Here is a 24550-nt window from a genome sequence, read left to right as displayed (position 1 = left end):
ACCCATTCGATTCTCGAATCAAGTAGTTGACCGGGCGATATAACGCCCAAGCATGAAGCAAGTGTGCCTGTAAGCTAGCAGCATCATATCATATTATGTACATCATAAAGGCATGTATAATACATTTGTCAAAAGCCCGAGGGTCTTCAATTGCCGCCGACTGACGACTCATCCTCAAGCATTGAACTGCTGCCACCGACGGTCATTCAAACCACCCGACAGCGCAGCGGCAGCCCTGACGTCCAGCCTTCTCTTGTTGTTGCCGTGACCACTAGATGATCCCTTGCTCTCACCCAGAATAGCCCACTCAGCAACAGTAGCACCTTTCTCGCCGCCTCCCTGATTACCCGAAATCAGCAGAGTGGCATAGCGAGAGGTGTGTACAGTCTGCGACAGATTCACTTCGGTCGTATTACCAGTACTCATGGCGACCACGTTGTAGTCAGTGCCCTGGGCGTTATAGGGCTGAGATTGCTCGATGTTCGTCAATGTGGTGACGATTTTATATTGGGAGTTACCGTGAGCGGAAGACATCGCGGCCACTGGGTCCTCAAGCACCTCGTCGTGGAAGATGACAGTGGCGTTGACGGGAGGGGCTTGCCACCAGTTGAAGTGGAAGCCAGAGACCTTGGAGTTGATCTCAATGTCGGCCAGGGCCACGGTCAACGAGCTCATGTTGGCGGTGGAAGGCTGCCACTTGGTAGAGGTTGCACCGTCCACGGCTGCGATGGGGAACTGGCCCGGAACATAGTCATGAGGCGAGTACACAGGGCGACATTGCACCATGTTTCCAGGGATGGTGTTGTTGAATCCAATCTGTCTGTTGGGAACGACCAGGGGACCGGTGGCTGGAAGCTGGTAGGCAGTTGAGTTGCTGGGGTCGCCAACCAAGACAGAAATGGTGGCGTTGGCAAAGCGAGAGTCTGCCGTGTCGAGAGGCTCAACGTTTGCGGCTCGGCTGATAGTCGTATGGGTGCGGTTGGAGCTCGCGGAAATGGGCCATCCACGCCAATAGAACGTGCGGTACGCCACGTTGGAAACCTGAGGGGGCAGGTTGGGGTCGATATGAATGGCATCATCGGGAAGCAGTCTCAGTCCCAGGTATCCGAAGAGGACGACCTGGTTGGCACCACCATGTCCTGTCAAAAAGGGATAGGCCGGGTGAGTGCCACCGTTGATACTGGCTTCATCGAGCATTTGTTCGGAAAGTTGGTAAAATGGAGCTCTCATGTACGGGTCGTAAGAGTTCTGATGGTAGGTAAAGGCAGAGCAGCCGGATGGTGAGACATCGTTTGCAGTGATTGCAAAGATAGCCCACGTCATAGCAGGTCCGTCCGGAGACTGTCTGTTGGCATACTGTATGCACATGAATAGTTAGTCCCGTTCAGTGTAGGAGAAGCAGGACGGACTCACATAATCGAGGTCATTCAACGAGTCCTGGGCTGTATAGTTGTTGTCGTAGACCAAAGGATAGGTGACAAGCACTACATCAGCCTGCTTCACCACAGTGGTACCGTTCATGGTGGTATACTCCATCGTCACGCCGTTCTCCCTGATAACGAGGACATTTTCTGAGATTTCCGCCCAGGTCTCATTCTGCTCGAGACCAAACTGCTTCCGGAAGGAATTGGCGTAACCGAGTGTCTCGGAGATAAGCGGCATCGTGAAGCCACCGCCATCAACGTGGTTGGCATATTCATCCTAGAAAAATCGATTAGATTGGAGCTAGACACCCGGACAGTCAAACGTACCGGATCAGTCATATTGGTCAGCGTCCAGGACGAACCATTGCGCTGAACAATGTTCGAATACATGGTGGCAATGGAGTCGTAGATGGGAAAATGCTGCTCGCGGAAAGTCTGTGTGTCGCCACTGGCAATCCATTGATACATCAGGGAAAGCCCGATATCGCCGTCCAAGTGATACTGGTAGTCCCAGCAAGGACCAGTACCTGTACAGTTACCGAAGCGACCACTTGTCCAAGGATAGATGGCTGCCGAAGGGGAGAAGGAGGTCTGGTTCTTCGAGCTTGTAAAGGCAGTGTTGATATTCTCTAGTGCCTGTGGGTACAGCTTTGTTCGGTAATTGGTCACTCTCTGCGCAGCCTCGGGGTGAGATGCCACCAGACCTGGCTGCATCCAGACATCGGCATCCCAGAAAACCAGGCCCGCATACGAATCAGAGGTCAAACCACCGACGGAGATGCTGTTGACATTGACTGGAGCTCCGGAAACAGCCTTGATGGCATTCTTGCCCACGGTATTCTGCAGAAGGTAGTACGTGTTTGCGACCGCGATGATCTGGGAGTTGAGGATGTGCTCATCATCCGGCAATTTTCCGGTGGCAGGGTCGACAAAGCTGTCTACCGAACCGTCCAGGAGAATGCTAGCCCACTCTGCCACGTGCGACTGCAGCGATCCCATGTAGCCGGCTCCCATTGCCGCAGACACCGCTTGCTTTGCCGTCTGTTGGGGGTTAGGGAATGCGTCCGACGACGCAGCGCCAACGAACTTGGTGATCCGGATGGTCTCATTGGCAGAGAACTTGACATTGACAGCCTGCGCAATGGATGATTCATTGCTGTGGACATAGGGCTTGTCGTTGACAAGAGCTCGGGAAGACAGATCCACGCCAGCAGAGGCAGTCAAATTCGTGTAGACATAGGCTGTGACATTTGAGATCCCCCAGGGCCGCACAGCCGAGAAGATAGCTCCATTGTCTTGGCCTGATTCCACGAAATCGGTACGGACAGCCGAGTAACCATCAATGACGTTGACCACTGTCGCCTGAGACCCCTGGGAAGGGGTGATCTCCATATCCACCACGGCTTGGTTGACATGCAGCTTATGAGCAAACAGCCGGTACGTGATGTTGAAAGAACCCTTGTTACATGTAGGAGTCCAAGTGTACGACCAAGACAAAACTCCGGACTTGAAATCGTACGTGGATCGGAAATCGGTGATGGTCTTGTTGTCCACGGTAGCATCGAGATAAGTGCCGTTCCCGAGGTCGAGAATCAGACCACTCCAATGTGGGATACCGCTAATCACGCTCTCACCCCCGTACTGATTGAGCCAGGGAAAGTTAGAACCATTTGTGGCTGGCTGATAGTCAAAAAACCCAGCAATAGTCGCAAAGGTCTGTCTTCTGGAGTACAGAGGCCAGCCGTTAATCACGTCGCCGCCAACTGGAACGTCCAATTCGAAGAATGGGCCGACACTCGCAACGTTGATACCGAGATACCCATTAGCAATGGAACCGCGTGATTGGTAGTGGCCCTGATCCAAAGTAGTAGTCGAGAGCAGCCAATGATCATCATCCCAGGTCACACCAGGGAATCTAGTATCGTAGACATGCGACGAATTAGTGTCAACTTGTTTTTGTCCATGACCGCCATGTCTCTTCAAGCTCCTTGCAATCCGGCCATTATTGTTCGGTAAGCCGATCGTTGCGGGGAGACACGCGAGTAGTGACACCCACGTCGCCAAGTTCTGTCAATCTGGTAAGCTTACATTGATTGATGCTGACTGAAAGAGCAGACGGCGTGCTCACCTTGGAAAGCATCCTGGATAGCCTCTCAGGGCAGTGAAATCAGCCCGAAAAAGGATCCTGTGCAAAGACTTTTTGAAAGTCAGCGTGCACTCTTATAATTAAACACGAGCAGGTTCCATCCTGCTTAAATAACAAAAGAAGCCCGCCACACTGAGGAAGGAAGCACAAAACAAGCTGGTTGGTTAACGGTTTTCTTCTCTCTTCTTCTCCACACTCGTATCCGATACCGGAAAGACTGAATGTCGATCCCCATGCTGGCTGACTGGGTGCCCCGGACGGGTTCCCGTGTCCCCGAATCAACGCGGGTTGCTCACGTCACAGCCCAGGAACACCCCGAGATTTCAGGAATCAGAATGCCTGGATGACGCACAGACTTTCTGAACTTCCCCAACGTCGTATCCAGCAAACTTTGTGTGCAATCTAATTTCTAAGATCTAGTGGCCTACCGTGACTTGGTCGTAAACTATAATAAGAATTGATCCCAGCCTAGCAAGTACATACATAGCAAGATTGTTTCTGCGGGGTAACCGCAAGCCATACAGTCCTACGGGACGGTCCCGTTCTTTAGAGTTGAGTGGCAGACACGGCAATCCGTGAACCAGCTAGACCGGGAGTTGAGAAAGTGGAGGGCTTGGAAGTGGGAACCGGAAAAAAAAAAAGCCTCATCAACGTTTTTGAACTTTCTGGACCCAAAAGAGCAACTTAGACGATAGAAACAGGGGCCAGCAGCCTCTTTCATCATCAGCTCTTGGGGTGCGTGTGTACAGAATATTTCGTAACCAAAGAAACCCAAAGAGAGTTTCTGGAGAGTTCTGGTCACCCCGCACAAATATCCGGCTTTAGCCCGTCAGTCAAGTGCCAGTCACCCTGGTCTTAGACAGAGCTCAGGTGAATGGTATTAGCTAATAAGGAAAGTGTGAAAGCTTTACAAGAAGACGGATTTGCCTCAGAGATGGGGTATTTGTAGTATTTGTACGAATAGTACTACACTAGTACAGAGCACAGTATTGACAGAAAAGCAGGGCAACTCTCAAGTCACCGATCGAGAGCTCGAGTTAAAATAGTCAGACTTCGGTCTCATTTCCACCTTTCTTCTCCTCGCGCCTAATGATCCACGGGAAACCGGTCCAAAAACTTAAAAGTTCTAAGGCCCTCCTTAATACCATTGGCAAAGTCATCAGTGACCGACTGAGCCACATACACGCCGTCCCGAGACGTAGCAATCCCCGCGTTGCGGAGGGCAGCTGTGCCGCTTCCCAGCGCCCCAACAGTCTTGCCGAACCGGAATCCGTCAATAAGAATCTGCAGGGGCCGACCGGTGGGGTACAGAGAACTTGCACCACTAGTTGCGTTGGCCGACCCACCGGTAAACGAGGATGTCGTGAAGAGACTCTCTGCGCCAGCGGCAACAACCACAGCGTCAAATTGGATTGCATCTGAAGTAGAGTAGGTCTGGTCGACACCGCTGGCCAGACGTTCTGCGACAACCACAACGTCGACACCGGCGTCCTTCAGGCGGTCGCGGAGGGTGGAAGCTCCATCAACCGAGCCTGATTGCTGGACAGAAGCCAGCACGCCGACCTTGAGGCCATCAAGCTTCTTCAGCTTGGTTCCAAAAGTGCCAACGTTGGCGGTCTTGTTGTTGTGATAGAAGGTCGGGTCGGGCTCAGGTTCCGCGACACCAATAGCGCGCGCAACACGTCGTGCAAGGTTGTTATCGATGCGGTTCAATTGAATGATAACATTGTTCTTCACGATCGGAGATTTAACGTTTGCGTTTTCGAAGCGGATAGCGTCGATGACAAACTGCTGCTCGGCCGGAACCAGAGAATTGTAGAAGAGACGCGGCTGAGACCAGACATCCTTAAAGCTTGGGCTGACCGCACGGACAAGTTTGCCGCTGGTGGTACGGCCAGGAGTTGTGAAGAAGCCGTCGCCGACGCTCTGGTTGGCTTGTTTGGGCGAACCGTTGACGGATGTCTTGGGCGAGTACGCGTGAGGGTTGAGGGGGATGAACATTTGGCCTGCACACAAAACGAAAGATTAGAATGGGAGTACTGACATCAAAGTTAGAGAAGTCTCACCTGCTCCATCGCGATTGTTATTGTGGACGGGAACGCGAGGCTGGTTGATGGGGAGTTGTTCAAAGTTGGGACCACCGTGACGGTTCAGCTGAGTGTCCAGGTAGGAAAACAGACGGCCTTGCAGGAGAGGGTCTTCAGTGAAGTCGACACCGCGGACAATGTGACCAGGTTGGAACTATTTGCAATCAGCCTAGAAGTTCACTCTGCATCAGCTTCCTGTGGCATTATACCATAACTTGTTCGGTCTCGGCGAAATAGTTGCGAGGGTTGCGGTTCAGCTGCATCTTGCCCAACTTGGTGATGGGCACGAGTTCCTCAGGCACGATCTTGGTGGGGTCCAAGAGGTCAAAACCAAACCGCAGTTGATCCTCTTCATCCATGATTTGCACACCAAGCTGGGTGAATTAAATTAGCTTCTTGTTCCTCATTTTGATGTTTACTAGACCACTGGGAAAGGATGGCGACGGAAGACGACTTACTTCCCACTCAGGATAGCGTCCAGCCTCGATTGCGTCGTGCAAATCCTGACGCATAAAGTCGGGATTCTTGCCAGAGGTCTGCTGGGCCTCTTCCCAGACCATGCTGGCCTTGCCCTGCAAAGACGTCCAGTGAAATTTGACCAGCTTGGACGCTCCTTCATCTGTTACGAAGCGGAAGGTATGCACACCGAATCCATCGACGTGTCGGAAAGAACGAGGAATTCCATGCCCAGACATAGCCCAGAAAAGCGTGTGCATCGTGCTTGGCTGCTGGCTGAAGAAGTCCCAGGCCGAGTCATGAGCAGTGGCAGCCTGAGGGATCTCGTTGTCACCTCTGGGCTTGACGGCGTGGATCAGATCGGGGAAGAGGATAGCATCCTGGATGAAGAATACAGGGATATTGTTTCCGACGATATCTATAGCGGTTAGCCAACGACGTGCATGTGCGAATTGGACTACCAAACGAACCGAAATTGCCCTCATCGGTATAGAAACGAGTGGCAAAACCGTGGACATCGCGAGCCAGATCCGAACTGCCCCTGCTTCCTGCGACCGTCGAGAAACGGACAAATACAGGAGTTTGCTTGCCTTCCTTGGCCAGGAAAGAAGCCGCAGTGATGTTCGAGAAATCGCCATATGAAGTGAAGACTCCATGGGCACCGGCACCGCGGGCATGGACTGCACGCTCGGGCACCTGCATGCTCGGTCAGATCATCCGGTTCATCACAGGAAAAGCGATAAGGAATCTCGGTCTCATACCCGTTCATGGTCGAAGCGCTGGATTTTTTGACGGAAAATAAAATCTTCGAGCAGGGTGGGACCACGGTCTCCAGCACTGAGACTGTTTTGATCTTCAATAGGGCCGCCTACGTCGGTCGTCATGAAGGTATCATTGTCGCTTAGATAATACTGGGACAAGAATTCCTCTGTGGCTGCGGCAGCGTCGCCGTCCGATACCTCATCACGACGGTTGAGCTCGCCGGTCATGTAGGGACAGACGGCATTGGCGACGCCAATGAGGCCGGGAATAAACGTGAGACGCATCCTTGATGAGTCTCCGTTATGCGGTGACGGATTGGGAAAAAGAAAGCACGTTCAATTGGGCGTTGTGCTTGATCATCAGAGGGATCGGAAGGATGAAAGAGGAGCAAGAGGCTTACTTATATGTGCATCGAATCCACTGCTTCTCAATATCAGCAGACGGCGCCGATCACCACATGGGATGCAACAATACCAAGAACCACTAAAGCAGGGAAGCAGACGAATCAATGTTGCGGGTATGGGATTATGCAGCTAGAACGGTCTACTCCGTAAGAATGCGCAGCAAGGTACGTGATGCAGTGGAGACCCAACGGCCTGACGGAGATGTGATGATCGCTCAACTATCTACTAGTTCCTAAGTCCTGATACTTGGTTTGTTACAAAGAAGAAGCAGTCGGCAAGAACGAGTCAGATTCCCCCATTTAGTCAGTCGCAAACAAACAGTGCATCCTCCAATGGAAGGTGCCCCAGCAGCAGATCCATTCTTGGCGGGAATGGCCATTTCGCTTGTGAAGAAAATGATCATCAGCTCAATCGACAGTACCAGACAAAGGCCGCAGTATGTGATGTGTACTCTGCTGAGGTTCTCACTAAGGAAGTGGTCGAGGCCGCGATGCTTGGTAATATTGTGTAATAGCATCGGTCTGGGCTACCCGGGGGAGAAGCGGCCACCGCCAGCATCCCCACTTCGACAATCGCCTTTATTTGTTTGGATGTTGATGGCTTCATCTTGGCAAGTCTCACACCCGACAATCATTCCAACTTTGCTCCGTATCCACTCACCGTCCAGTCGCCAGTCATGACGTTGCTGCGCTGGGCAATTCATCTCACGATTTCCCCGACGTGCCATCTCTTTCATTCCAACTTTATCGCAACATACTACAGAGTATATTCTGTCCTGTTGCACAATCCTTTCGGATATTCCTCGGCATATTCGGTCCTGGATCGTCACCTCGGAATCAACGAGTGATAAAGCAGAGACGATGATTGGATGCGCCCTGTGGTCCCTGTTGAAGTCCAAACGAACAGCACGCATATGCGATCAGTCCCGTGCTGAGGCAAGGCGATGCTTGTGGTCGTCTATTTTTAGAGATCCTGGTCAATCAAGGTCAAAGATACCTGCATAAGGCATCTTACACCGTAGTTTGGAGGCTGCTTTGACTTCGCAGACAGGTACTCTGTACTGCGACCGTATGATCGGTCAGGAATGTGTGCCAATGCAACTAGAAGAGCCAAGAGTCACCCAATGCACTTGATGTGCATTTTGTCACAAATGTTTCCCAGCGGATTGGTGGGAAAGACAAGGTCTCTCTCGCAGTGATTTTAGTGTTATAGCCTAATGTTCTCTTCCAGACAAGGTATTAATAATATTGCATCACCTTAAGCTGACTTGCCAGTCAGGAGCAAGGCAATTAAACCTCCATCCAGTCCATCTTGAGCAGGTCTTAACAGCATTCCTGAATCCTGCACCTTGCTTATTATCTAGACGTGCATGAAACCTATCGCTTCATGAACAATAGAACTGCTCTCACAAATCCATTGCCCCAACATTCAGTCAAAGTGAAGTCCAAATAATAATGATCAAATGAGCTTACTTTTCTCTCTGCCTACTGCCAAGCGTCCCCCGCGCCTTGGCTTATGCAATAACCCAGGCTATCACCAGAGACCCAATAAAGGAAATGATCAAAATAGCTCTGGGCGTAGATAGCCTGCATCTCTGGCTAAATGCAAGTAAATATACTTTAGATTTTCTTATTTTCATTGAAAAGTTCCGGCCGGGCCGTCGCCGTAGACCTAGTTTAGACAATGCGCCGATAGCTATGACAGGCACCATAGCACTTAGCAGGGATGATGCTAGGCTAACAGCGAATAGAATCAGTTGTATGGAATAGCTCCAATATGGTCACGGTCGGCGTCCGGTCGGCGACGGCCGGATTTTTGTGGACAGATGCTGGACCCATGTACGTTCTATGATACATTCAGGTCTGTTTATCTGTCTGATATTTGTGCACCAAGGGTTATCGCTAGAAAAATAGTTTCCAGGTATGTTATGTGAGTAGGACACATGATATTCCAGTGACAGATTTGCATAGTCATACGTGAGGGGACAAGCCGTAATGAATCTTAACTTCCAAATATTTGTAGTCGTCGTGCTAAGCAACCGTCCGGACTCCGTAATATCTCTTGCTGATGGAAGGTCCTGGGAAACACACAGAACCCCGAACTTCTCGATCCTTCTCGCCCCACAATTTGATCGAGCTATGTTGGCCATTTCTGATCAAAGATTAATATATTTTCATCAAATAAAGTTACCTTTACTTACTCAGCCCCTCTTTCCGGTTGCATGCCTGCTCCGCCATGTCCGAACGAGATGCGTAAAGCATTGAGGAACGTGGCGCTGAGCGTTAAGGGCCTTGGAGTTGATGAATTTGACCTACAGCATCTCCAAAGCCTCAATATCCGCATTGGCCCAATGGCATTGGGCGAAACATCGCTTCGTAAGCCGTCTTACTTTGCTCTCTGCCCAGGCCACAAATGAGGATGCGCTAGGTGGTATTTACAACAGCCTAGATTGCGAAACACAAGATCCCTTCACTCGTCCTATTATCGCGCATATGAGATGATATATACCATTCAAATTACATTTCCTACTGCGCTAGATTCGCTAAAGAGGAGAGGGTCCCATGGACTTTGAAATGTAGGCAACCCACCAGGTACCTCGAGTGCTTCGAACCTGCTCTTCAGCTAACGTGCATCTACCTTAGTGTCGGAGACTACCCATTTTAGGGCTTATACAAGGACGAGCAGCCCGAGTTCGGATGCTACCATATCACAGATCCGAATGGTTCTACTTATCCACACGTCAAGTCCACCATGTACAATAACTTGGTCGCGACGGATTCGAGAATCATCTTGGGCGAGTTGCTACCGATTCTGTGAATCATGCTTATGCAGTTCTGGAAGCAGCTGTTCATTCACCAGATGGTCTCATCGCTACGATAGTCATTCTTAGTCATGGCCTACCGTTTCACTGTCCAATCCTGACATGTCTTTACAGGTCCTAATTATCTCGCTCATGGGGTTACAGGCCCGGGTGATTGGACCTATTCCGACGCTGAGTATCTGGTCTTGCGTCCAACCAAGGCGTATGATTTCAGTCACGGGATCACCGCGGCTTTCAAAACATTTGCCCAGTGGCATATGGGCGGGCCGGTTGGAATTACCGCTCAGGCTTCCTCATTGTGGTGAATTCCAGTCTCTTCTTTTCAGTGGTGGCTGCCGTCGAGTCTGGGTTTATTTAATGACGTAGAAGACCTGGATTGGGGTGTTAGGCGCATATTTTCAGTCTTCTGTCAATCTGGGCTGGATACTAGTCTTGACATGTTGATAGTGTGTCGTTGAATCAACTTTTGGATTGAGTACAGCATATTCTGCTTTGTAGGAGTTATCTGTTTGCCCTTCATAGCAATTGTTGCCTTACTGACACGAATTCAATGTCATGGAGATGAGGTGAATGAGAATAAGCTGTATCGGCCTGGAGTTATTGTTACGAGGTCGCTTAGCTTTTGATTGAAGAGTATATAGTGTGGGCAATAGGAACAATTTGCTTCCAAGGATGACAACTGTGGCACGAATCGCACATTGGCAATTTGGCGAAGGTTGATCTCACCGAACCATGTGGGGAAAGCTGGCGTTGATCGGCAGCAATAGCTCAGCTGAAATCTGAAGGGTCCAACCACAAACAACTACGTATTCTCAGTTGCGATGCACAAATTGACAGCTCATACTCAGAAAAGGCATTTTTTTTTTCGGAAAGGGCGGATTGACAAGAGCAAGAATCTTGACAGACCTTTTCCCTGTGATGGCCATTCAAATGGTCATAGCGACAGCATCTTAGTAAAGAGGATATTGGAGATGATCATGCAGCATGGCTTCAGTTCTAGCCCCTGATCGAGCAGCCATATCAGATTAGTTTGAGGATCGACAATACCTTCCCCAAAACTGGGCAATATTTGACGATCGTGCGTTCGTCCATAATACCTCTTTCGTCCCACAAATCATGCCCTTGGGACAAGCGCAATGGAAGCTTTCTCCATTGTACGCATCTTCCCTCTCTTCAGGGGCATGCCGACGTGCATGATGCTGCCCCGATCCACGAATTACACAAACGCAGGGTTGGTGGGAATGAATGCAGAGTATAAATCAGCCATGCATCCCCTGTCCTGGTTCTTTTTCTCGTTCCAGTCCTTCATTTGACTCATCTGTTGATTTGGATCCGCATCCTCTTAATCCTTCAATAGATCATCATGCTCAAATCAGCACTGTCTCTGGCCTTGCTGGCAGCTACTTCTTTAGCTGTCAATCCGGCCGACGTCTACACTGGCGGATACTCTGGGGGCAGCGTTCGGCTCCGGATTGGCAATGGAGGAGCTGGCCAAAGTGGCTTGATCAAAGGTACGCCATAACCACCTTGGCCGTCAATGACCAGCCTACTGACTCGCTCACTACATAGCTCTCGCCGATGCCTTCATCCAGTCCAGCGTCAAGAACGGCTCCTCCCCATTTAAAGTCGCCTGGTACAAGAGCGACACCACCGAGTCCATCAACTACCTCAAGGACGACACCGTCGATGTTGGAATCACCTATACCCCCGCTGCGGAAGAGATCGCCATCAAGCAGGGTGTCGCCAAAAGCCCGGCATGGTACGCCTGGCGCGATCACTTTTTGCTAGTTGGACCACCCTCCAACCCGGCCAAACTCAACAAGGCCGACGACATTAAGACCATGTTCTCCAACATCTACGCTATTGCATCGGCTGGGGACGCGGCCAACGTCACCACGCCCGTTCGCTTCCTGTCTCGCTACGACAAGTCAGCTACCAACATCAAGGACTCCCAGCTGTGGATTGAGATCGGACAGGTCAGTCATCTATTTCACGCTATCCGAATGCTTTGACTGACAGATACGCTAGGTCCCTTGGGCAACTAAATACTCCACCTGGTATCATCAATACATTGCCTATCCCATCCAAGCCCTGACAGCGGCCATTCTCCTCGAAGAATATACCATCACCGACCGCGGCACCTACCTCTCCATCGATCCCGAGCTTGCCAACAAGACCACCATCTACAAGGCTGCCACCGACGACCCTGCCGATCCTCTGCTCAATCCCGCACACATGCTCGTCGGCAAGAAGGCGAGCAACATGCAGATGGCGGACAAATTCACCCAGTGGGTGATCAGTGATGAAGGGCAGGCTGTCATCACTGGCTTCAAGAAGAATGGAAAGCAGTTGTATACTGCTGCGCCTACTAATAAAACTGCTCCGTTTAAGTTCTAAACGTGGTGTTGGTGTGGGGTATAGAGTAGGGATTAAGAGTTAATATCTCCTATTCTTGATGATTTTAATAATAATTCATCAGCAATTTTTCCACTTGTTCATAGATTAGAATAAATATATATATATATTTCTATTTATTTTCTTTTTGTCTTGAGTGATCTGAAGGAAGGACATGTGAAATGGGCACAAATTTATGTTGGTGATTTATGTATATACTCATTGCATTATGAGCAGCATTAAAATAATGCAAAGAATGCCGTGCTGCGATAGGCAGTGGATACATCTTCCTCGATGACAAATTCCAGAGACTAAAGATTGAAATGACATCAGGACTGTTTAGGCTTTTCGGTTTGTCCGATACGTTTGGGGGTCTAGACCGTCGCTATTACTACTGTACACTTGTATAGCTACCTCGGCATCCCGATCTAGAATATAAGTACTTGGTTTCCTCCAGAACTTTCGAACATAAGCAACAGCATACCCTTTATTCTGTCAACTGACCCCAATTGAATATGTCATCAAAGCTTTTCCCGGGCGACCCGTCCCAGGTCATGGTGATCCGCAAAGTCACTCCAGAAATCACCACCTTCAGCGTCCCCTTCTCCCGATTTGGGCTCTTGAAATTCGGAGGCAGAGGCACACTTGGTAACATACCTGTCTATCCACTAACGAATGTCAACACTAACAACACCCCAGTAAAACTACGCACCGGCTCCCTCGCCATCTTCTCCCCAGTAGCCTTAACCCCCGAAGTCCAAGAAATCATCGCCTCCGAAGGCGGAAAAGTACAATACATCGTCGCCCCAGACATCGAGCACCACCTACACATCTCCACTTGGAAGAGCGCCTTCCCCGCCGCGCAAATCATCGCCCCAGACGGCCTCTACGAGAAACGCCAGACATCACCAGCCTACAACGACAGCGCCGCCTTCGACCACGTCTTCACCAAGGATGGCAAACACTCGCTGAGCATCTCGGACGAATTCCACGCTGACTTTGAGGTCGAGTACATGGACGGCCATGGCAACCGCGAGATCGTCCTCTGCCATAAACCGTCGCGGACACTGATCGAGGCGGATCTACTGTTTAATCTTCCCTGTACGGAGCAGTATGCGCGCTCGGAGGAGTCGCCGACGGCTGGGCTGCTGAATCGGGTGTTTATGCCGTTGTTGAAGGCGAGGGCGAGTCCGCCGACGGGGCACCGGCGGTTTGCGTGGTATGTGTTATCGAAGCAGGATAGGGCGTCGTTTGCGCAGTCGGTGAGGAGGATCTACGGCTGGGATTTTGACCGTGTTATTCCGTGTCATGGGGATGTTATTGAGGAAGGCGGGAAGGGGGTGTTTCGTTCTGTTTTTGAGTGGTTTTTGGGAGAGACGAACTGATATCAGGATCACTGTATTGTTATTGTTGATACCCGATGTACTATAGCTTGTTTCCAAGGGCATGTTTTATAACTGAAGTGATTCTCGAATTAATGCAGAATACGACCAATCATTCTGTGGCGCGCTCGGAAGCCACTAAGCTTCGAGATATCGAAGATGGCTTCCTATGACTCATTTACTTCAGGAATACGAACACGACTCCCACAACATATATAAAGACCAATTAGAGAAATCCTTGTTCAGTTTATAATCGTCTGTATTCACTATTTATAAAATCAACCATATCCACCATGTCCTCCACCCTGACCACTTCTCCCGACGGCAAGAAACAATTCTATGCAACATCGTCCCCATACGAAGACATAATCGGCTACTACCGCGCTGTCCGCCACGGCAATCAGATTTTCGTCGCCGGAACTACAGCAGTAGACCCTGAATCTCCCGCCTCCGCTCCCCGGATCTTATTCCCCGGCGACGCAAAGCAGCAGACGATCGTCGCTTTGAGGGAGAGTGTCAAGGCGGTTGAAGCGCTCGGGGGCGCGGGAGCGAGCGGCATTGTACGCGTCAAGATGTTCGTTGCGCGCTCGGAGGATTGCATGGCTGTTGGCGAGGGATTCCGGGAGGTGCTGGGGAAGCAGCAGGGCAATGGGGTTGGTGCTGTTGCGACGATGATCGTGGTGCACAACGGGTTTGTGAATGGGGATATGATGGTCGAGGTGGAAGTTGATGCGATTGCAGATAGTTGAGGACAGAATTGGAAGTCTCCAATTTTCTGCTTGTGAAAAGACTGCTACTATGCGATTGTCTCCTTTACCTGTCTAACGAGCTCTTCGACCGTCTGCTCGAAGCTGCGGTATTTCACTCCCAGCTCTCTAGTCACTGTCTCCCCGTCCAGCTTGTACGTCGGCCCGGGCCTCTTCCCAGCCTCGTAGTTCGCGGTCACTGCTTCCCGCGCCCACTCAAACTTCTCCTTGATGATATCGGCCGCATATTCGTAGCAAAACGGTTCACCGGACGCAGGGACGTATCTCTTCCCGCCAGCTTCCGGCGTCAATAATGCCTGAACGTGCGCCTCGGCGAGATCCCTCACATCGATCCAGGCAGAGACTCTCGCGGCAGGCAGCGGATCAGCGCCGGCTGCGACGCTCCACAAAACAGCGTTGGATTCATTCAGCTGCGCAATGCTAGCCACGGGATGTACGATCGGGCCGAACACCATTGGAGGACAGAGAGTGACGAGATCGAAAGGGGGCTTCTCTCTTTCAATGAAGTTCCAGGCCTCGAGCTCGGCAAACTTCTTGGAGCCTCGGTATGCTACTACGGCGCTGCTGGCAGGGTGGACGCTTTCTTCGTAAGTGATCGGGTTCCAGTGGGCACCGGTGTAGGTGAAGTCTGGGCCTGGATTCCTGGATATGTCAATGACGGAGGCGAACGACGAGGTCAATACCACTCGTTTGACTCTGCTTCCCGGTTTGGCGGAAGCTGAGAGGATTGATCTGACGCCATTGAGGGCGGGGACGATGAGCTCCTGCTCATTGTTTGTGGTATCATAGGTAAATGGCTAGAGATTGGTTAATAATCTTGTGTAGTATTGGCATGATGGTAGACATACACTGGCGACGTGAATGACCGCGTCAACCCCTTCCATGACATGGTCAAACACCCCGAGTTTGGAGAAATCGTCGATTTGAACAAACTCAAGCTTGGAGGCATGTTTCGGCCGAGCAGCTATCATCTGCTCGCCCTTGGACAATGACCGTGTGGCCGCGCGCACGGCAATGCCTCGAGCCAACAGGCTGTCCACCACATGGGCCCCAATGAAGCCAGTGGCTCCTGTCACTAGTACTCGACTGGGCTTATCAGCCACATGTCCAGTTAGGGTTGAGCTTCACAAAACCAGGTATACTTACGATGGCAGCTGCATACACAAGGTATTTTTTGTCAATTCGTACGTATTACCGTTACCCTGAATGCTGATGAGTCTGTCGCATCGCGCCCTTTGAATGATCAATGCGGGGAACCACAGTCGCTTGGCATTGCGGTCGGAGATGTTCCGAGATTCCGAGATTCCGACAAGAAATGAAGATAAAGACACACTAGTCCTTTGTAGTAGGAAAGACCGTCGGAATAAATGTAATTGAGTAGAATTCATTCTAATGGAAGGTAACCAACATTGTGGAAAGACACATCCACTGTATATATATGATAATCTAAATGGTGACGTCATCATGATTGCAATGGAAAAGGGGACTGCCCAAGTCAGGCCATTACTGCTGCTTCTGCTTCTGGAGCACCTCTTCAGTTGTTTCGACCAGAATCTCAAAAGCGCGCCGGAGGTACTTCTCTTCAGCTGCAGGGTTGGCGCTTACCACCCTGATCGCGTATACACCTGCAATGACAGACGAGGTGATGAAGATCTCTCCCCGGGAATTGACGAGCTCGTATACCTCCTTAGTTATGGCATTTGAAGCGTCGTCAATCTGAGGCACCGAGGACTCGCTAGTTGATTGAAGTTTAGGGCCCTTGATTCGGAAGACAGTCAAGCAGAATGCAGGTTTGGTAATGATCTCGAATAGATCCGATCGGCTGCGTACCAGGTCGGCAAAGATGTTACCGAGTCCAATGGTCTTACGAATGAAGGCTTTCATGCCGCTGAGCCCATAGCTGCGCATGACAAACCAAATCTTCAGCGCGCGGAATCGCCGTCCAAGAGAAATGGACCAGTTGCGGTAGTCGATGACCCGGCCAGTCTCGGAGTAGGGGTTGCGCAAGTAGGCTGGAGTGATATCGAGGGCGTCTGTGAGGTCAAAGCGGTTGCGTACATAGAGGCAGCTGTTCAAGTTAGCAATCCCATATTCAAATGAGCAGCTTGGTAGTACCTTGCGTCAAAGTTGACAAGCAACCACTTGTGCATGTTCATGTCGAAACTGTCAACACCTTCCGCAAAGTCCTTGGCAATATACTGCCACTCATCCGCAACAAGCGCAGCACCGGCATAGGCAGCGTCGATATGTACCCATATTCTCTGCCAATGCGGCTTCTCCTTCAGCACAGCCTTGATCTCTCCAAAGCGATCCAACGCGCAAGTGTTGGTCGTACCCATGCCAAGCGTGACGTAGTACGGGGTGAGCCCATCCTTATCGCACTGCTCAAGAACCTCCCGTAACCGTGGTCCAGTCATTTCCATATTGTCCTCTAGCCGCGCAGTGACGCTGCGATACCTCGTTCCAGCAAGCAGCGCGCCTTTCGCGGTGCTGCTATGTGCTTGATTACTACCCAGTGCCACCAGTCTCGGTCTCAGCTCCATCACTCGATCCTCATACTCGACGGTTCCGTCCTTCAGACCCTCGGCCAATGCTTGTTCGCGCACCCTCCTCTCACGAGCGGCGATCATTACCGTCGCGATCGCATCACTGGCAGTGACTTGAATGACACCACCTCCCTTGTTTTCCGAGCTGCTCAAGAAGCATTCGGGAAGACCCAATGCCTTGGCCATCCAATCCATTACAATCGTCTCCAGTTCGGTACATGCCGGGGAGCAGAGCCAGTTGAAAGCGGGGGCGGTGAAAGCGGCCGAATACATCTCACCCAGGATGCTGGGGTACGTCACACCCGCCGGAAAGAAAGCCATGAAGTTGGGAGATTGCCAGTGAGTCAGGCCCGGCTTGATTTTTGTCTCAATATCTGCCTGGATTTGGGACCATTGCTCTGGTTCTTCCGGAGGGTTCTCGGGAATCAATGGGCGAAGGTAACCTGGTTCAATGGTCGGAACAACGCGCTGGGAGGGGAGACCGTCGAAGTAGTCGATGACTATTGAATGCGACTTTTAGCAGGGGCTTGAAGATCATAATGCAGACCACACACTTTCGTCGATCGCCGCATGCGCAGCGGCCCTGAATTGCTCGCGATCCATCTGCGCTGCTGCAAGAGAAGTTCAATAGGAAATTCCGAGTCTTCCGAGCAAAGTCCCGAGTTTGAGGGCGGGATATGGGCGAATAAATAGGAAGGTTGAGTATTTGATTGACAGACACAAAGTCAGAATGTCTCCGATACACAGAGAATCTATAGCCAGTCCTTTCTGAGAAATCGAGAAGTGCGAAAGGAGAGCAGGTCTAAATAGCAAAAGGCAGAGGAACCTTCCATGGCGGGGCCAAGATTGTCAGGCGGGATCATTTCCGCAGTGGAGAAAGGTAGTGATTTCTTCAAAAGTCCAGATTTACCAGCAGATCATAGGACTGCTGCACTACTCCCCAGCCCACAGCCACCGCTGCCGCACCAAACTGTTCTAATTAACCCTTTCTACCCTACTCTCAGTCGCTTCATCCAGAATTGCAAAGGTGACTTCAGTGAGGCCTTTATCTCACAAGGACCATCTACGCTTGGCCTTCATGTCTAGAGTGAAGATCCTCTTGCCTCTCATGTCTTGATGAATTATTCAGCGGAGAGCGATACAGTCATCCCTAATCAAGAAACATGATTTAACTAGTTAGACCGGGTCAAATACCGAGGGTCAAATGCTTATAAGATAGTGGTCAAATGCTTATAAGATAGTTATGTAACATCATCAGGAGGAGAAACCTAAGGCAGGTCTCGAGTACCATTGCTGCTTGAGGTGCCAGCCAGAGAGATAAGCGGTCGGTCAGTCGAAGGTTAAATCTGACTAATAAAATCCACAACCAAGCAGCACACCCCAAGCAGTACACAATTTCGACTGCAGTTAGAAAGTATAATATATCTAACTACTACTATATATTCATTTAAATAGAAGAAAAACCAATAGCATTACCTTGGCCTAGTAGGGCAGCTTGTTCTAATATGACCAATATGATGGCAATTAGTGCATTGCGGTGGCGCACGCTTTTTAGGAACTGGTTCCCCTATCATCATTTGTATAGCTTCCTGAGCAAGCTGCTGGCCTTCAGCCCTGTCAGAAACCCTCTAGTAGTAATATATGATCTAGGGGCGGCGTGCTTTCGCTGTTGCTTTTCAGTTACTGCGCGAAGCTCTGCCATCTGGTGTTGTAATAGAATGACTTCATGCATGGTAGATTTAGCTGCTTTTGCTAGCTGATGAAGTGCTTCATTTGGAGAGTTGCGTTGGATAAGCTGCTTTATATACTGCATCTGCTTTTGCACCTCAGTGGCAGTATAAGGGGTCTTTATAATCTATTAACCCTCTATAGGTCCAGGCCCATGCATAGTAGTTGGAGGGGTGATATTCTTAATAGTAAGCTTATCCAGCACCTTTTATGGATTTGAACTAAACCAGAAGCTTTAAATCCACTGTGGATATTCTTTGATGATAAGGCCTTTCATGATCCTTATCAATGTGATGAATGCTATTTTGGATACTTCGCATCACCTCTGCACCATATACTTCCTATAGGGGTGTGAAGCAACTAATATCAAGAGGTTATAGTTTATTAGATGAATAAGAAGGCATATAAAGAGGGATGATTTGGTGGTCGTCCTTGTAGAAAAGATCAAGTTCTGCAGATCCATGGCTAGCATGGCTATCAAGAATTAAAAGCTAATATCTCCCTCTCTCCAAGCTGCAGTATGCTTTTAAGAGGCCTTCTCTAACCAGAATAATCCAAGCTTATTATTAGTCTATCCATTACTACTCAGACCAATCAGCTAATGAGGGTTAATACCTTGATACCGGTGAGATTAGTGGACCTTGCCAGAGAAGATGATCATTAGGGGGAGAGACCATCCAGAAGTATTAATAGATTCAATAATAGTAACCCATTTGCGATTACTAGGTTAAATAGCTCGTACATAGCTACTTCGATGACGGGATGCTGTAATAACCTTTGCTGTATGTGCAACACCCATCTGAAAGTTAGTTTCATCAAAATTGTAGGTATCCTGCTCAGTAATACCATATGTTGCTATAGTATTCTGAACCAGCTAAACCACTGATTAATGACTTTAAGATCTTCGCATTTTGCACGCTGGTAGTCGTATTTGCGGGTATATTTGGATATAAGATCATCATGCCGTTGGATAAAGTTGCCAACCCAGTTCTTTCTAGTAGTCACGCCTGATTTCCGCTGAGAAAGTAATAGATCTGCTATCTTATGGACGATAGCATGGGTAGGTGGTAAGCCACGCTCATCCATATTAAGATTCCCATTTCTTTGAAGAAGTTTCCTCAAGATCGCTAGTTTCTCAGTTCTCTGATACATCAGCCCGTGATTTTCGACCATTGATTCGGTAGGTAAGTGTGCGGGAGGAAACATCATATGCTGTTGCTGCTGCACGAATACTTTTAAACTGGTGGTTTTTAAATGCTTGTAATGCAAGCTGTATTTGACTTTCTGATTTAATAACAGAATCAGCAACCTTTTGAGGCATAATAAGCATATGCCGGGCTGGCCCATTTTCACTGCCATATGTAGCGGGACCACGCGACCCAATAATATCTACACACCTTTTGGTTGTAGCGTGTAGTGTATATGGGAGCCTGGTTCCATGTCAGACCAGCTCAATTGGCACGTCCACTTGCAGTCTAGGTAGCTATGATAGAAGGCCAAGACGGACTGTCGGGAGGTGCACCAAAGGTTGCTTTGCGCAGACTACGGTACCTTAGTCCTGTCACTCGGCACGCTGCCACTAACGATAATTCTAGTAATAAAAGAGTATCTTGTGAAATAATCGTCAACAATGGCTAAACCGCTTATATCTATAATAAATCATCAAATTTCCAAGAGAAGAAGAAGAAGAATGTCCAAGGCATCAAAAACCGCCAAAGGCGGGCTGCGGCGGCGGTTCCATATTCTTCAACGCTTCCCCTATCGCCTGAAATGTGGCAATCTGCCGCTGCTGCTCTTCTTGAGGCAGGGCAGCAAAAGCAGCTGTTTCTTTGTCCCACTTTTTCACACAGTCCATGTTCCAATTGCACTTCTCAACCTCCCCAAAGATGGGGTGATAGAATCGGGGGTGACGTTTTGGCCACTCGGAGGCATGGTAATGATGCTTCACCAACGCGTTGCGCGAATTATGGGTGCCCGAGTCGGAATGACCTTGCCCAGCGGCGAACGCTTCAACCGTCAGGACCAGAAACCCTCCAACAACTTTGGACTCGGGGATATCATGGAACGTATGCCATGTCACGGTCTTGCCAGTGATACGGCTCATTTCAGATAGGATGGCACTCGTAAAGGCAGAAGGCCCGGTGCCTGTGATCACATCATCGAAGTCCAGCTGAAGCTCTGAGATTGGCTTTCCTTGCTTGATGGAGAGCTCATTGAGCCAGTGGAGGATATTCTCGACTAGTCGCATCATCACGGGCTGTCGGGGCTTGCACATGAAGGTCCATTGGCAGAAGGATTGCGATTTCTGACCCAATATAGGATGGTCACTGAACTGTGGCTCATCAATTTCGACGCCTATGACCATGCCGATATCTCTTTCGTCATGAGTGCTTGGGACAAATCGCTCGACGGGTCTCAATGCTTCCACGTCTATATCAGCATAGACACCTCCTTCTATGTACATCACAAGGTACCGAAGCAGGTCAGCCTTGATAATTGGCGCAGTCAAAGATCGATACGTTTCAACAATATCTGGTCGATTCTCCCCAAGAGGTCCGAAATTCGTTTCGACATATTCGAGGTCATTCTGGTCGGTCAGAACTTCGTACCGATAGCCCGGGTTTTTCGCAGTCCAGCTGCGCGCAACCTCGATATCACGTCCGTCAAATTCCAATGGGTTCACTTTCCAAATCTGCCAGATTTTCCGGGGAAATCTTTCACCGACATCGGCCGTCACCTGGGTAGAGTATGATCGAGTCTCGCCAAAGTTGTGTGATGTCCTGGTGACACAGAAGTAGATGAACAGGAACAATGTCACCAGGCCGCCATGCGTGAATCGACGTGCCCTCTTTGGAAAGAGACTGATCGGCACGAATTTCTTCTCCACCATGACTGTGCCTGTGATGTGATCTTATTCACTGGCCTCTTGTCTGGAAACATAGAAGTCGGAAAAAGGTAAGAGATTGTGAGTCCAGGAAAACATAGCCTTATTTCACCGCCGTGTAGATTACATACAGTACATAGCTTTGTATTTCACATGTGGTCTTCACTAAAACTGAAATGCATTGCCTCGGGTTGGGTTAGTCCCGGACACCTTTAAAAGCTTATGTCTCATTTGCTGGGGTGTCTTGTTGGTAACCCCGCGAGCACAGTTGTAGCCACTGGTACGGGAACCATGTAATTTCAAGATCCATTGGATCAGTTGGTGGCATCTGGACGCTTTTAGTTAATCAGCCGGACTGATAGTAGGGATGTGGTGGGGGCAATCAATTATGGCATTTTAGTGGAAAACGCGGTTGAGACTTCCGTAAATCTTATCCGCATTATACCTATGGAACCCACTCAAAAATACGACCCCAAACCTTGTTAAATTGCGGGCGAGATCGTGCCTGCATGGCTTCAGCCACTCGGTCATATTCCCCAGGGGGTCTGCGTTCAGACCCCAACATGCGGGGGTAGGAAAGATGGTCTACAAAGACCTGGCATAAATCTATACGAAACGCAATCTACCGGCGGCCTCGGCATTAGTGGGTAGTGGCACGGCCTGCCCAGCGACCCGCTAAGGAGCACTAGTCACTGTATGAGTGCACACAATTCACGTGTTTTCAAGTTGCGTTACCAGGAGCTGTGTAATAATTCTCAAGCAGTGAGACTTGAGTTTTTATGATCGTCTTCTTCGACCTTTCAAAGGACTCTGGCAACTTCAACTCTTGCCCCCGATGCCCATCCTACCCACCTCAATCGAGAGCTTCTCGCCTCAGTTGAACTTGAGCCCCGAACGAGTCATCGAGGGTGGACAGTGGAAACCACAGTTAGCCCAGAGGACACACCCTCGACATGGAATGTCGTCTTTTTCATGGATGGCTCCTTTCCTGCCCACTTTGCTCACTGGGCCGACAAATAGCGATACAAACACGAATGAAAAGCAACGACAGCGTACCAGGCCGACCGCATACCTAGATGGATTGCGAGGGTTTGCGGCTCTCCTGGTCTACTGGGGACATCATCAACTTTGGGCCCACGATGGCGCAGGAGTGGGAAAGGCCTTTGAGCTAGCCTACGGTTACGACAACAAGTACTATTTCGCATGCCTTCCTGGCGTTCGAACGATCTTCGCCGGGGGTCATTTTGCTGTCAGCGTCTTCTTCGTGCTCTCTGGGTATGTTCTCTCAATGAAGCCACTGGGATGCATCCAGGATGGCGACTACGCCGAACTAGGTAAAAGTCTTTCCTCTGCGGTGTTCCGCCGATGGTTTCGTCTCTATATACCTGTCATTTGCACAACATTTTGCTACATGACGTTTTTGCATTTCTTTAAAATTCGCGCTATCCCAGAGCTTCAAGGAAGCTACCTCTCGGAGCTATGGAATTGGTACGCCGAATTCAAGAATTTCAGCTTCGTTCTGCGAACAGGCGGTGAGCCTTGGTTCACGTACAATTTCCATGCTTGGTCTATACCCGTCGAATATCGAGGCTCTCTGGCTGTTTACACCGCCGCGATCGCTTTTGCAAGGTTTCGCCGCAACGCCCGGCTGATCGGCGAAGTCGCATTGGTGGTATACTTTTTGTACATTGCGGATGGGGCGCACTTTGCCATGTTTATTGCTGGCATGCTTTTGAGAGATCTCGATCTCCTCGCCATGCGCAATGACTTGCCCGGCTTCTTTCGCAGACTGGAGCCCTTCAAGTCAGCCATTATGACTTTACTCTTCTATGTCAGCCTCTACCTCGGCGGGGTCCCATCGCATACGGATAACTTGCAACAACTACGTGACTCGCCGGGGTGGTACCTCTTATCATTCCTCAAGCCACAGGCAGTGTTCGACTACAAGTGGTTCTACCTCTTCTGGGCCGCTGTCTTCCTTGTCTCGTGCACATCTCACCTTCAGTGGCTCAAGGCTTTTTTTGCTGCCCCGTTCAACCAGTACTTGGGCCGCATTTCATTTGCCTTCTATTTAGTCCACGGACCGGTTCTGTGGATTTTGGGAGACAGGCTCTACGCTGCAGTGGGATTCGTGCGCGATTCACATGCCCAAAATTGTCCCTGGTGGATTAATCGTTTGCCCCTGCCTACCCTTGGTCCTTTTGGGCTTGAGGTCAACTTTCTCGTCCCACAGCTGGTTTTGTTGCCCTTGACCCTCTGGCTTGCAGAGGTGACGACTAGACTAGTTGACGAGCCCGCTGTGAGGCTCTCTCAGCGGATGTATCAAGAGGCGCTGGTCGACAAAACTTGACAAATCTCCGCTTTTGTTTATGATCTACTTATTTGTTTTTGAGCCTCTCATGCAAAGCCTACCCTACCCTGCATTATAAATTGTTGTATGATAAAGGTCTAGCAACTCTTGGAGTCCCTAAGTCCGGATACACCTCGACCATGAAGACTTGCTATGAAAGGACGTACGCTATGTGTCTAAGGCCATAGTGGAAAAGCCTGTCAGATTATTGATTTCGGCATGTGTTCTTCGTAGCTTTACCTCAATTCTCACGGTCGATGTAATGTCAGTCTTAAGAAGTTGTAGTTATCTAGCGAGGAATTAAGAGTTGCAGAGGCGGCCACGCTACTCCCCATCGATGACTAGTGGCAAACTACCACCCCTCAATTCAGCCACTACCTGCGTCCGTCGAGACCCCAT

General features: G+C 49.9%; 9 protein-coding genes across 9 annotated transcripts; 4 read left to right on the top strand and 5 right to left on the bottom strand.

Annotated features, from left to right (window-relative positions):
- Positions 1-174: 174 nt before the first annotated feature.
- Positions 175-3564, bottom strand: treA (alpha,alpha-trehalase treA; the record flags this gene model as incomplete). The annotated part of the gene is made up of 4 exons (XM_043287574.1): positions 175-1356; positions 1414-1701; positions 1752-3491; positions 3553-3564. 4 exons carry the CDS (start codon positions 3562-3564, stop codon positions 175-177), a joined length of 3222 nt encoding a protein of 1073 aa, XP_043143509.1.
- A 1092-nt stretch (positions 3565-4656) lies between these two features.
- On the bottom strand, positions 4657-7159 carry cat1 (catalase catB; the record flags this gene model as incomplete). Its single annotated transcript, XM_043287573.1, has 6 exons — positions 4657-5576; positions 5637-5811; positions 5867-6031; positions 6116-6531; positions 6584-6809; positions 6875-7159. 6 exons carry the CDS (start codon positions 7157-7159, stop codon positions 4657-4659), a joined length of 2187 nt encoding a protein of 728 aa, XP_043143508.1.
- A 4304-nt stretch (positions 7160-11463) lies between these two features.
- Aud_002608 (uncharacterized protein) lies at positions 11464-12497 on the top strand (the record flags this gene model as incomplete). The annotated part of the gene is made up of 3 exons (XM_043287572.1): positions 11464-11611; positions 11670-12076; positions 12129-12497. The coding sequence occupies 3 exons, from the start codon at positions 11464-11466 to the stop codon at positions 12495-12497; spliced, it is 924 nt and encodes a 307-aa protein (XP_043143507.1).
- A 512-nt stretch (positions 12498-13009) lies between these two features.
- Positions 13010-13879, top strand: Aud_002607 (uncharacterized protein; the record flags this gene model as incomplete). The annotated part of the gene is made up of 2 exons (XM_043287571.1): positions 13010-13142; positions 13194-13879. The coding sequence occupies 2 exons, from the start codon at positions 13010-13012 to the stop codon at positions 13877-13879; spliced, it is 819 nt and encodes a 272-aa protein (XP_043143506.1).
- A 290-nt stretch (positions 13880-14169) lies between these two features.
- On the top strand, positions 14170-14625 carry Aud_002606 (YjgH family protein; the record flags this gene model as incomplete). The annotated part of the gene is made up of 1 exon (XM_043287570.1): positions 14170-14625. One exon carries the CDS (start codon positions 14170-14172, stop codon positions 14623-14625), a length of 456 nt encoding a protein of 151 aa, XP_043143505.1.
- Positions 14626-14672: 47 nt separating this feature from the next.
- On the bottom strand, positions 14673-15803 carry Aud_002605 (SDR family oxidoreductase; the record flags this gene model as incomplete). Its single annotated transcript, XM_043287569.1, has 3 exons — positions 14673-15440; positions 15492-15729; positions 15790-15803. The coding sequence occupies 3 exons, from the start codon at positions 15801-15803 to the stop codon at positions 14673-14675; spliced, it is 1020 nt and encodes a 339-aa protein (XP_043143504.1).
- A 343-nt stretch (positions 15804-16146) lies between these two features.
- Positions 16147-17792, bottom strand: Aud_002604 (putative aromatic-L-amino-acid decarboxylase; the record flags this gene model as incomplete). The annotated part of the gene is made up of 3 exons (XM_043287568.1): positions 16147-16711; positions 16759-17689; positions 17744-17792. 3 exons carry the CDS (start codon positions 17790-17792, stop codon positions 16147-16149), a joined length of 1545 nt encoding a protein of 514 aa, XP_043143503.1.
- A 2827-nt stretch (positions 17793-20619) lies between these two features.
- Aud_002603 (glycosyltransferase family 32 protein) lies at positions 20620-21807 on the bottom strand (the record flags this gene model as incomplete). Its single annotated transcript, XM_043287567.1, has 1 exon — positions 20620-21807. The coding sequence occupies one exon, from the start codon at positions 21805-21807 to the stop codon at positions 20620-20622; it is 1188 nt and encodes a 395-aa protein (XP_043143502.1).
- Positions 21808-22636: 829 nt separating this feature from the next.
- On the top strand, positions 22637-24151 carry Aud_002602 (acyltransferase family protein; the record flags this gene model as incomplete). The annotated part of the gene is made up of 1 exon (XM_043287566.1): positions 22637-24151. The coding sequence occupies one exon, from the start codon at positions 22637-22639 to the stop codon at positions 24149-24151; it is 1515 nt and encodes a 504-aa protein (XP_043143501.1).
- Between the last annotated feature and the right edge of the window lie 399 nt (positions 24152-24550).

This window comes from Aspergillus udagawae, assembly GCF_001078395.1.
Source record: "Aspergillus udagawae IFM 46973 DNA, scaffold_2, whole genome shotgun sequence".
In the NCBI taxonomy this organism is placed as follows: Eukaryota; Fungi; Ascomycota; class Eurotiomycetes; order Eurotiales; family Aspergillaceae; genus Aspergillus; species Aspergillus udagawae.
This window is presented reverse-complemented; position numbering and strand designations above follow the sequence as displayed.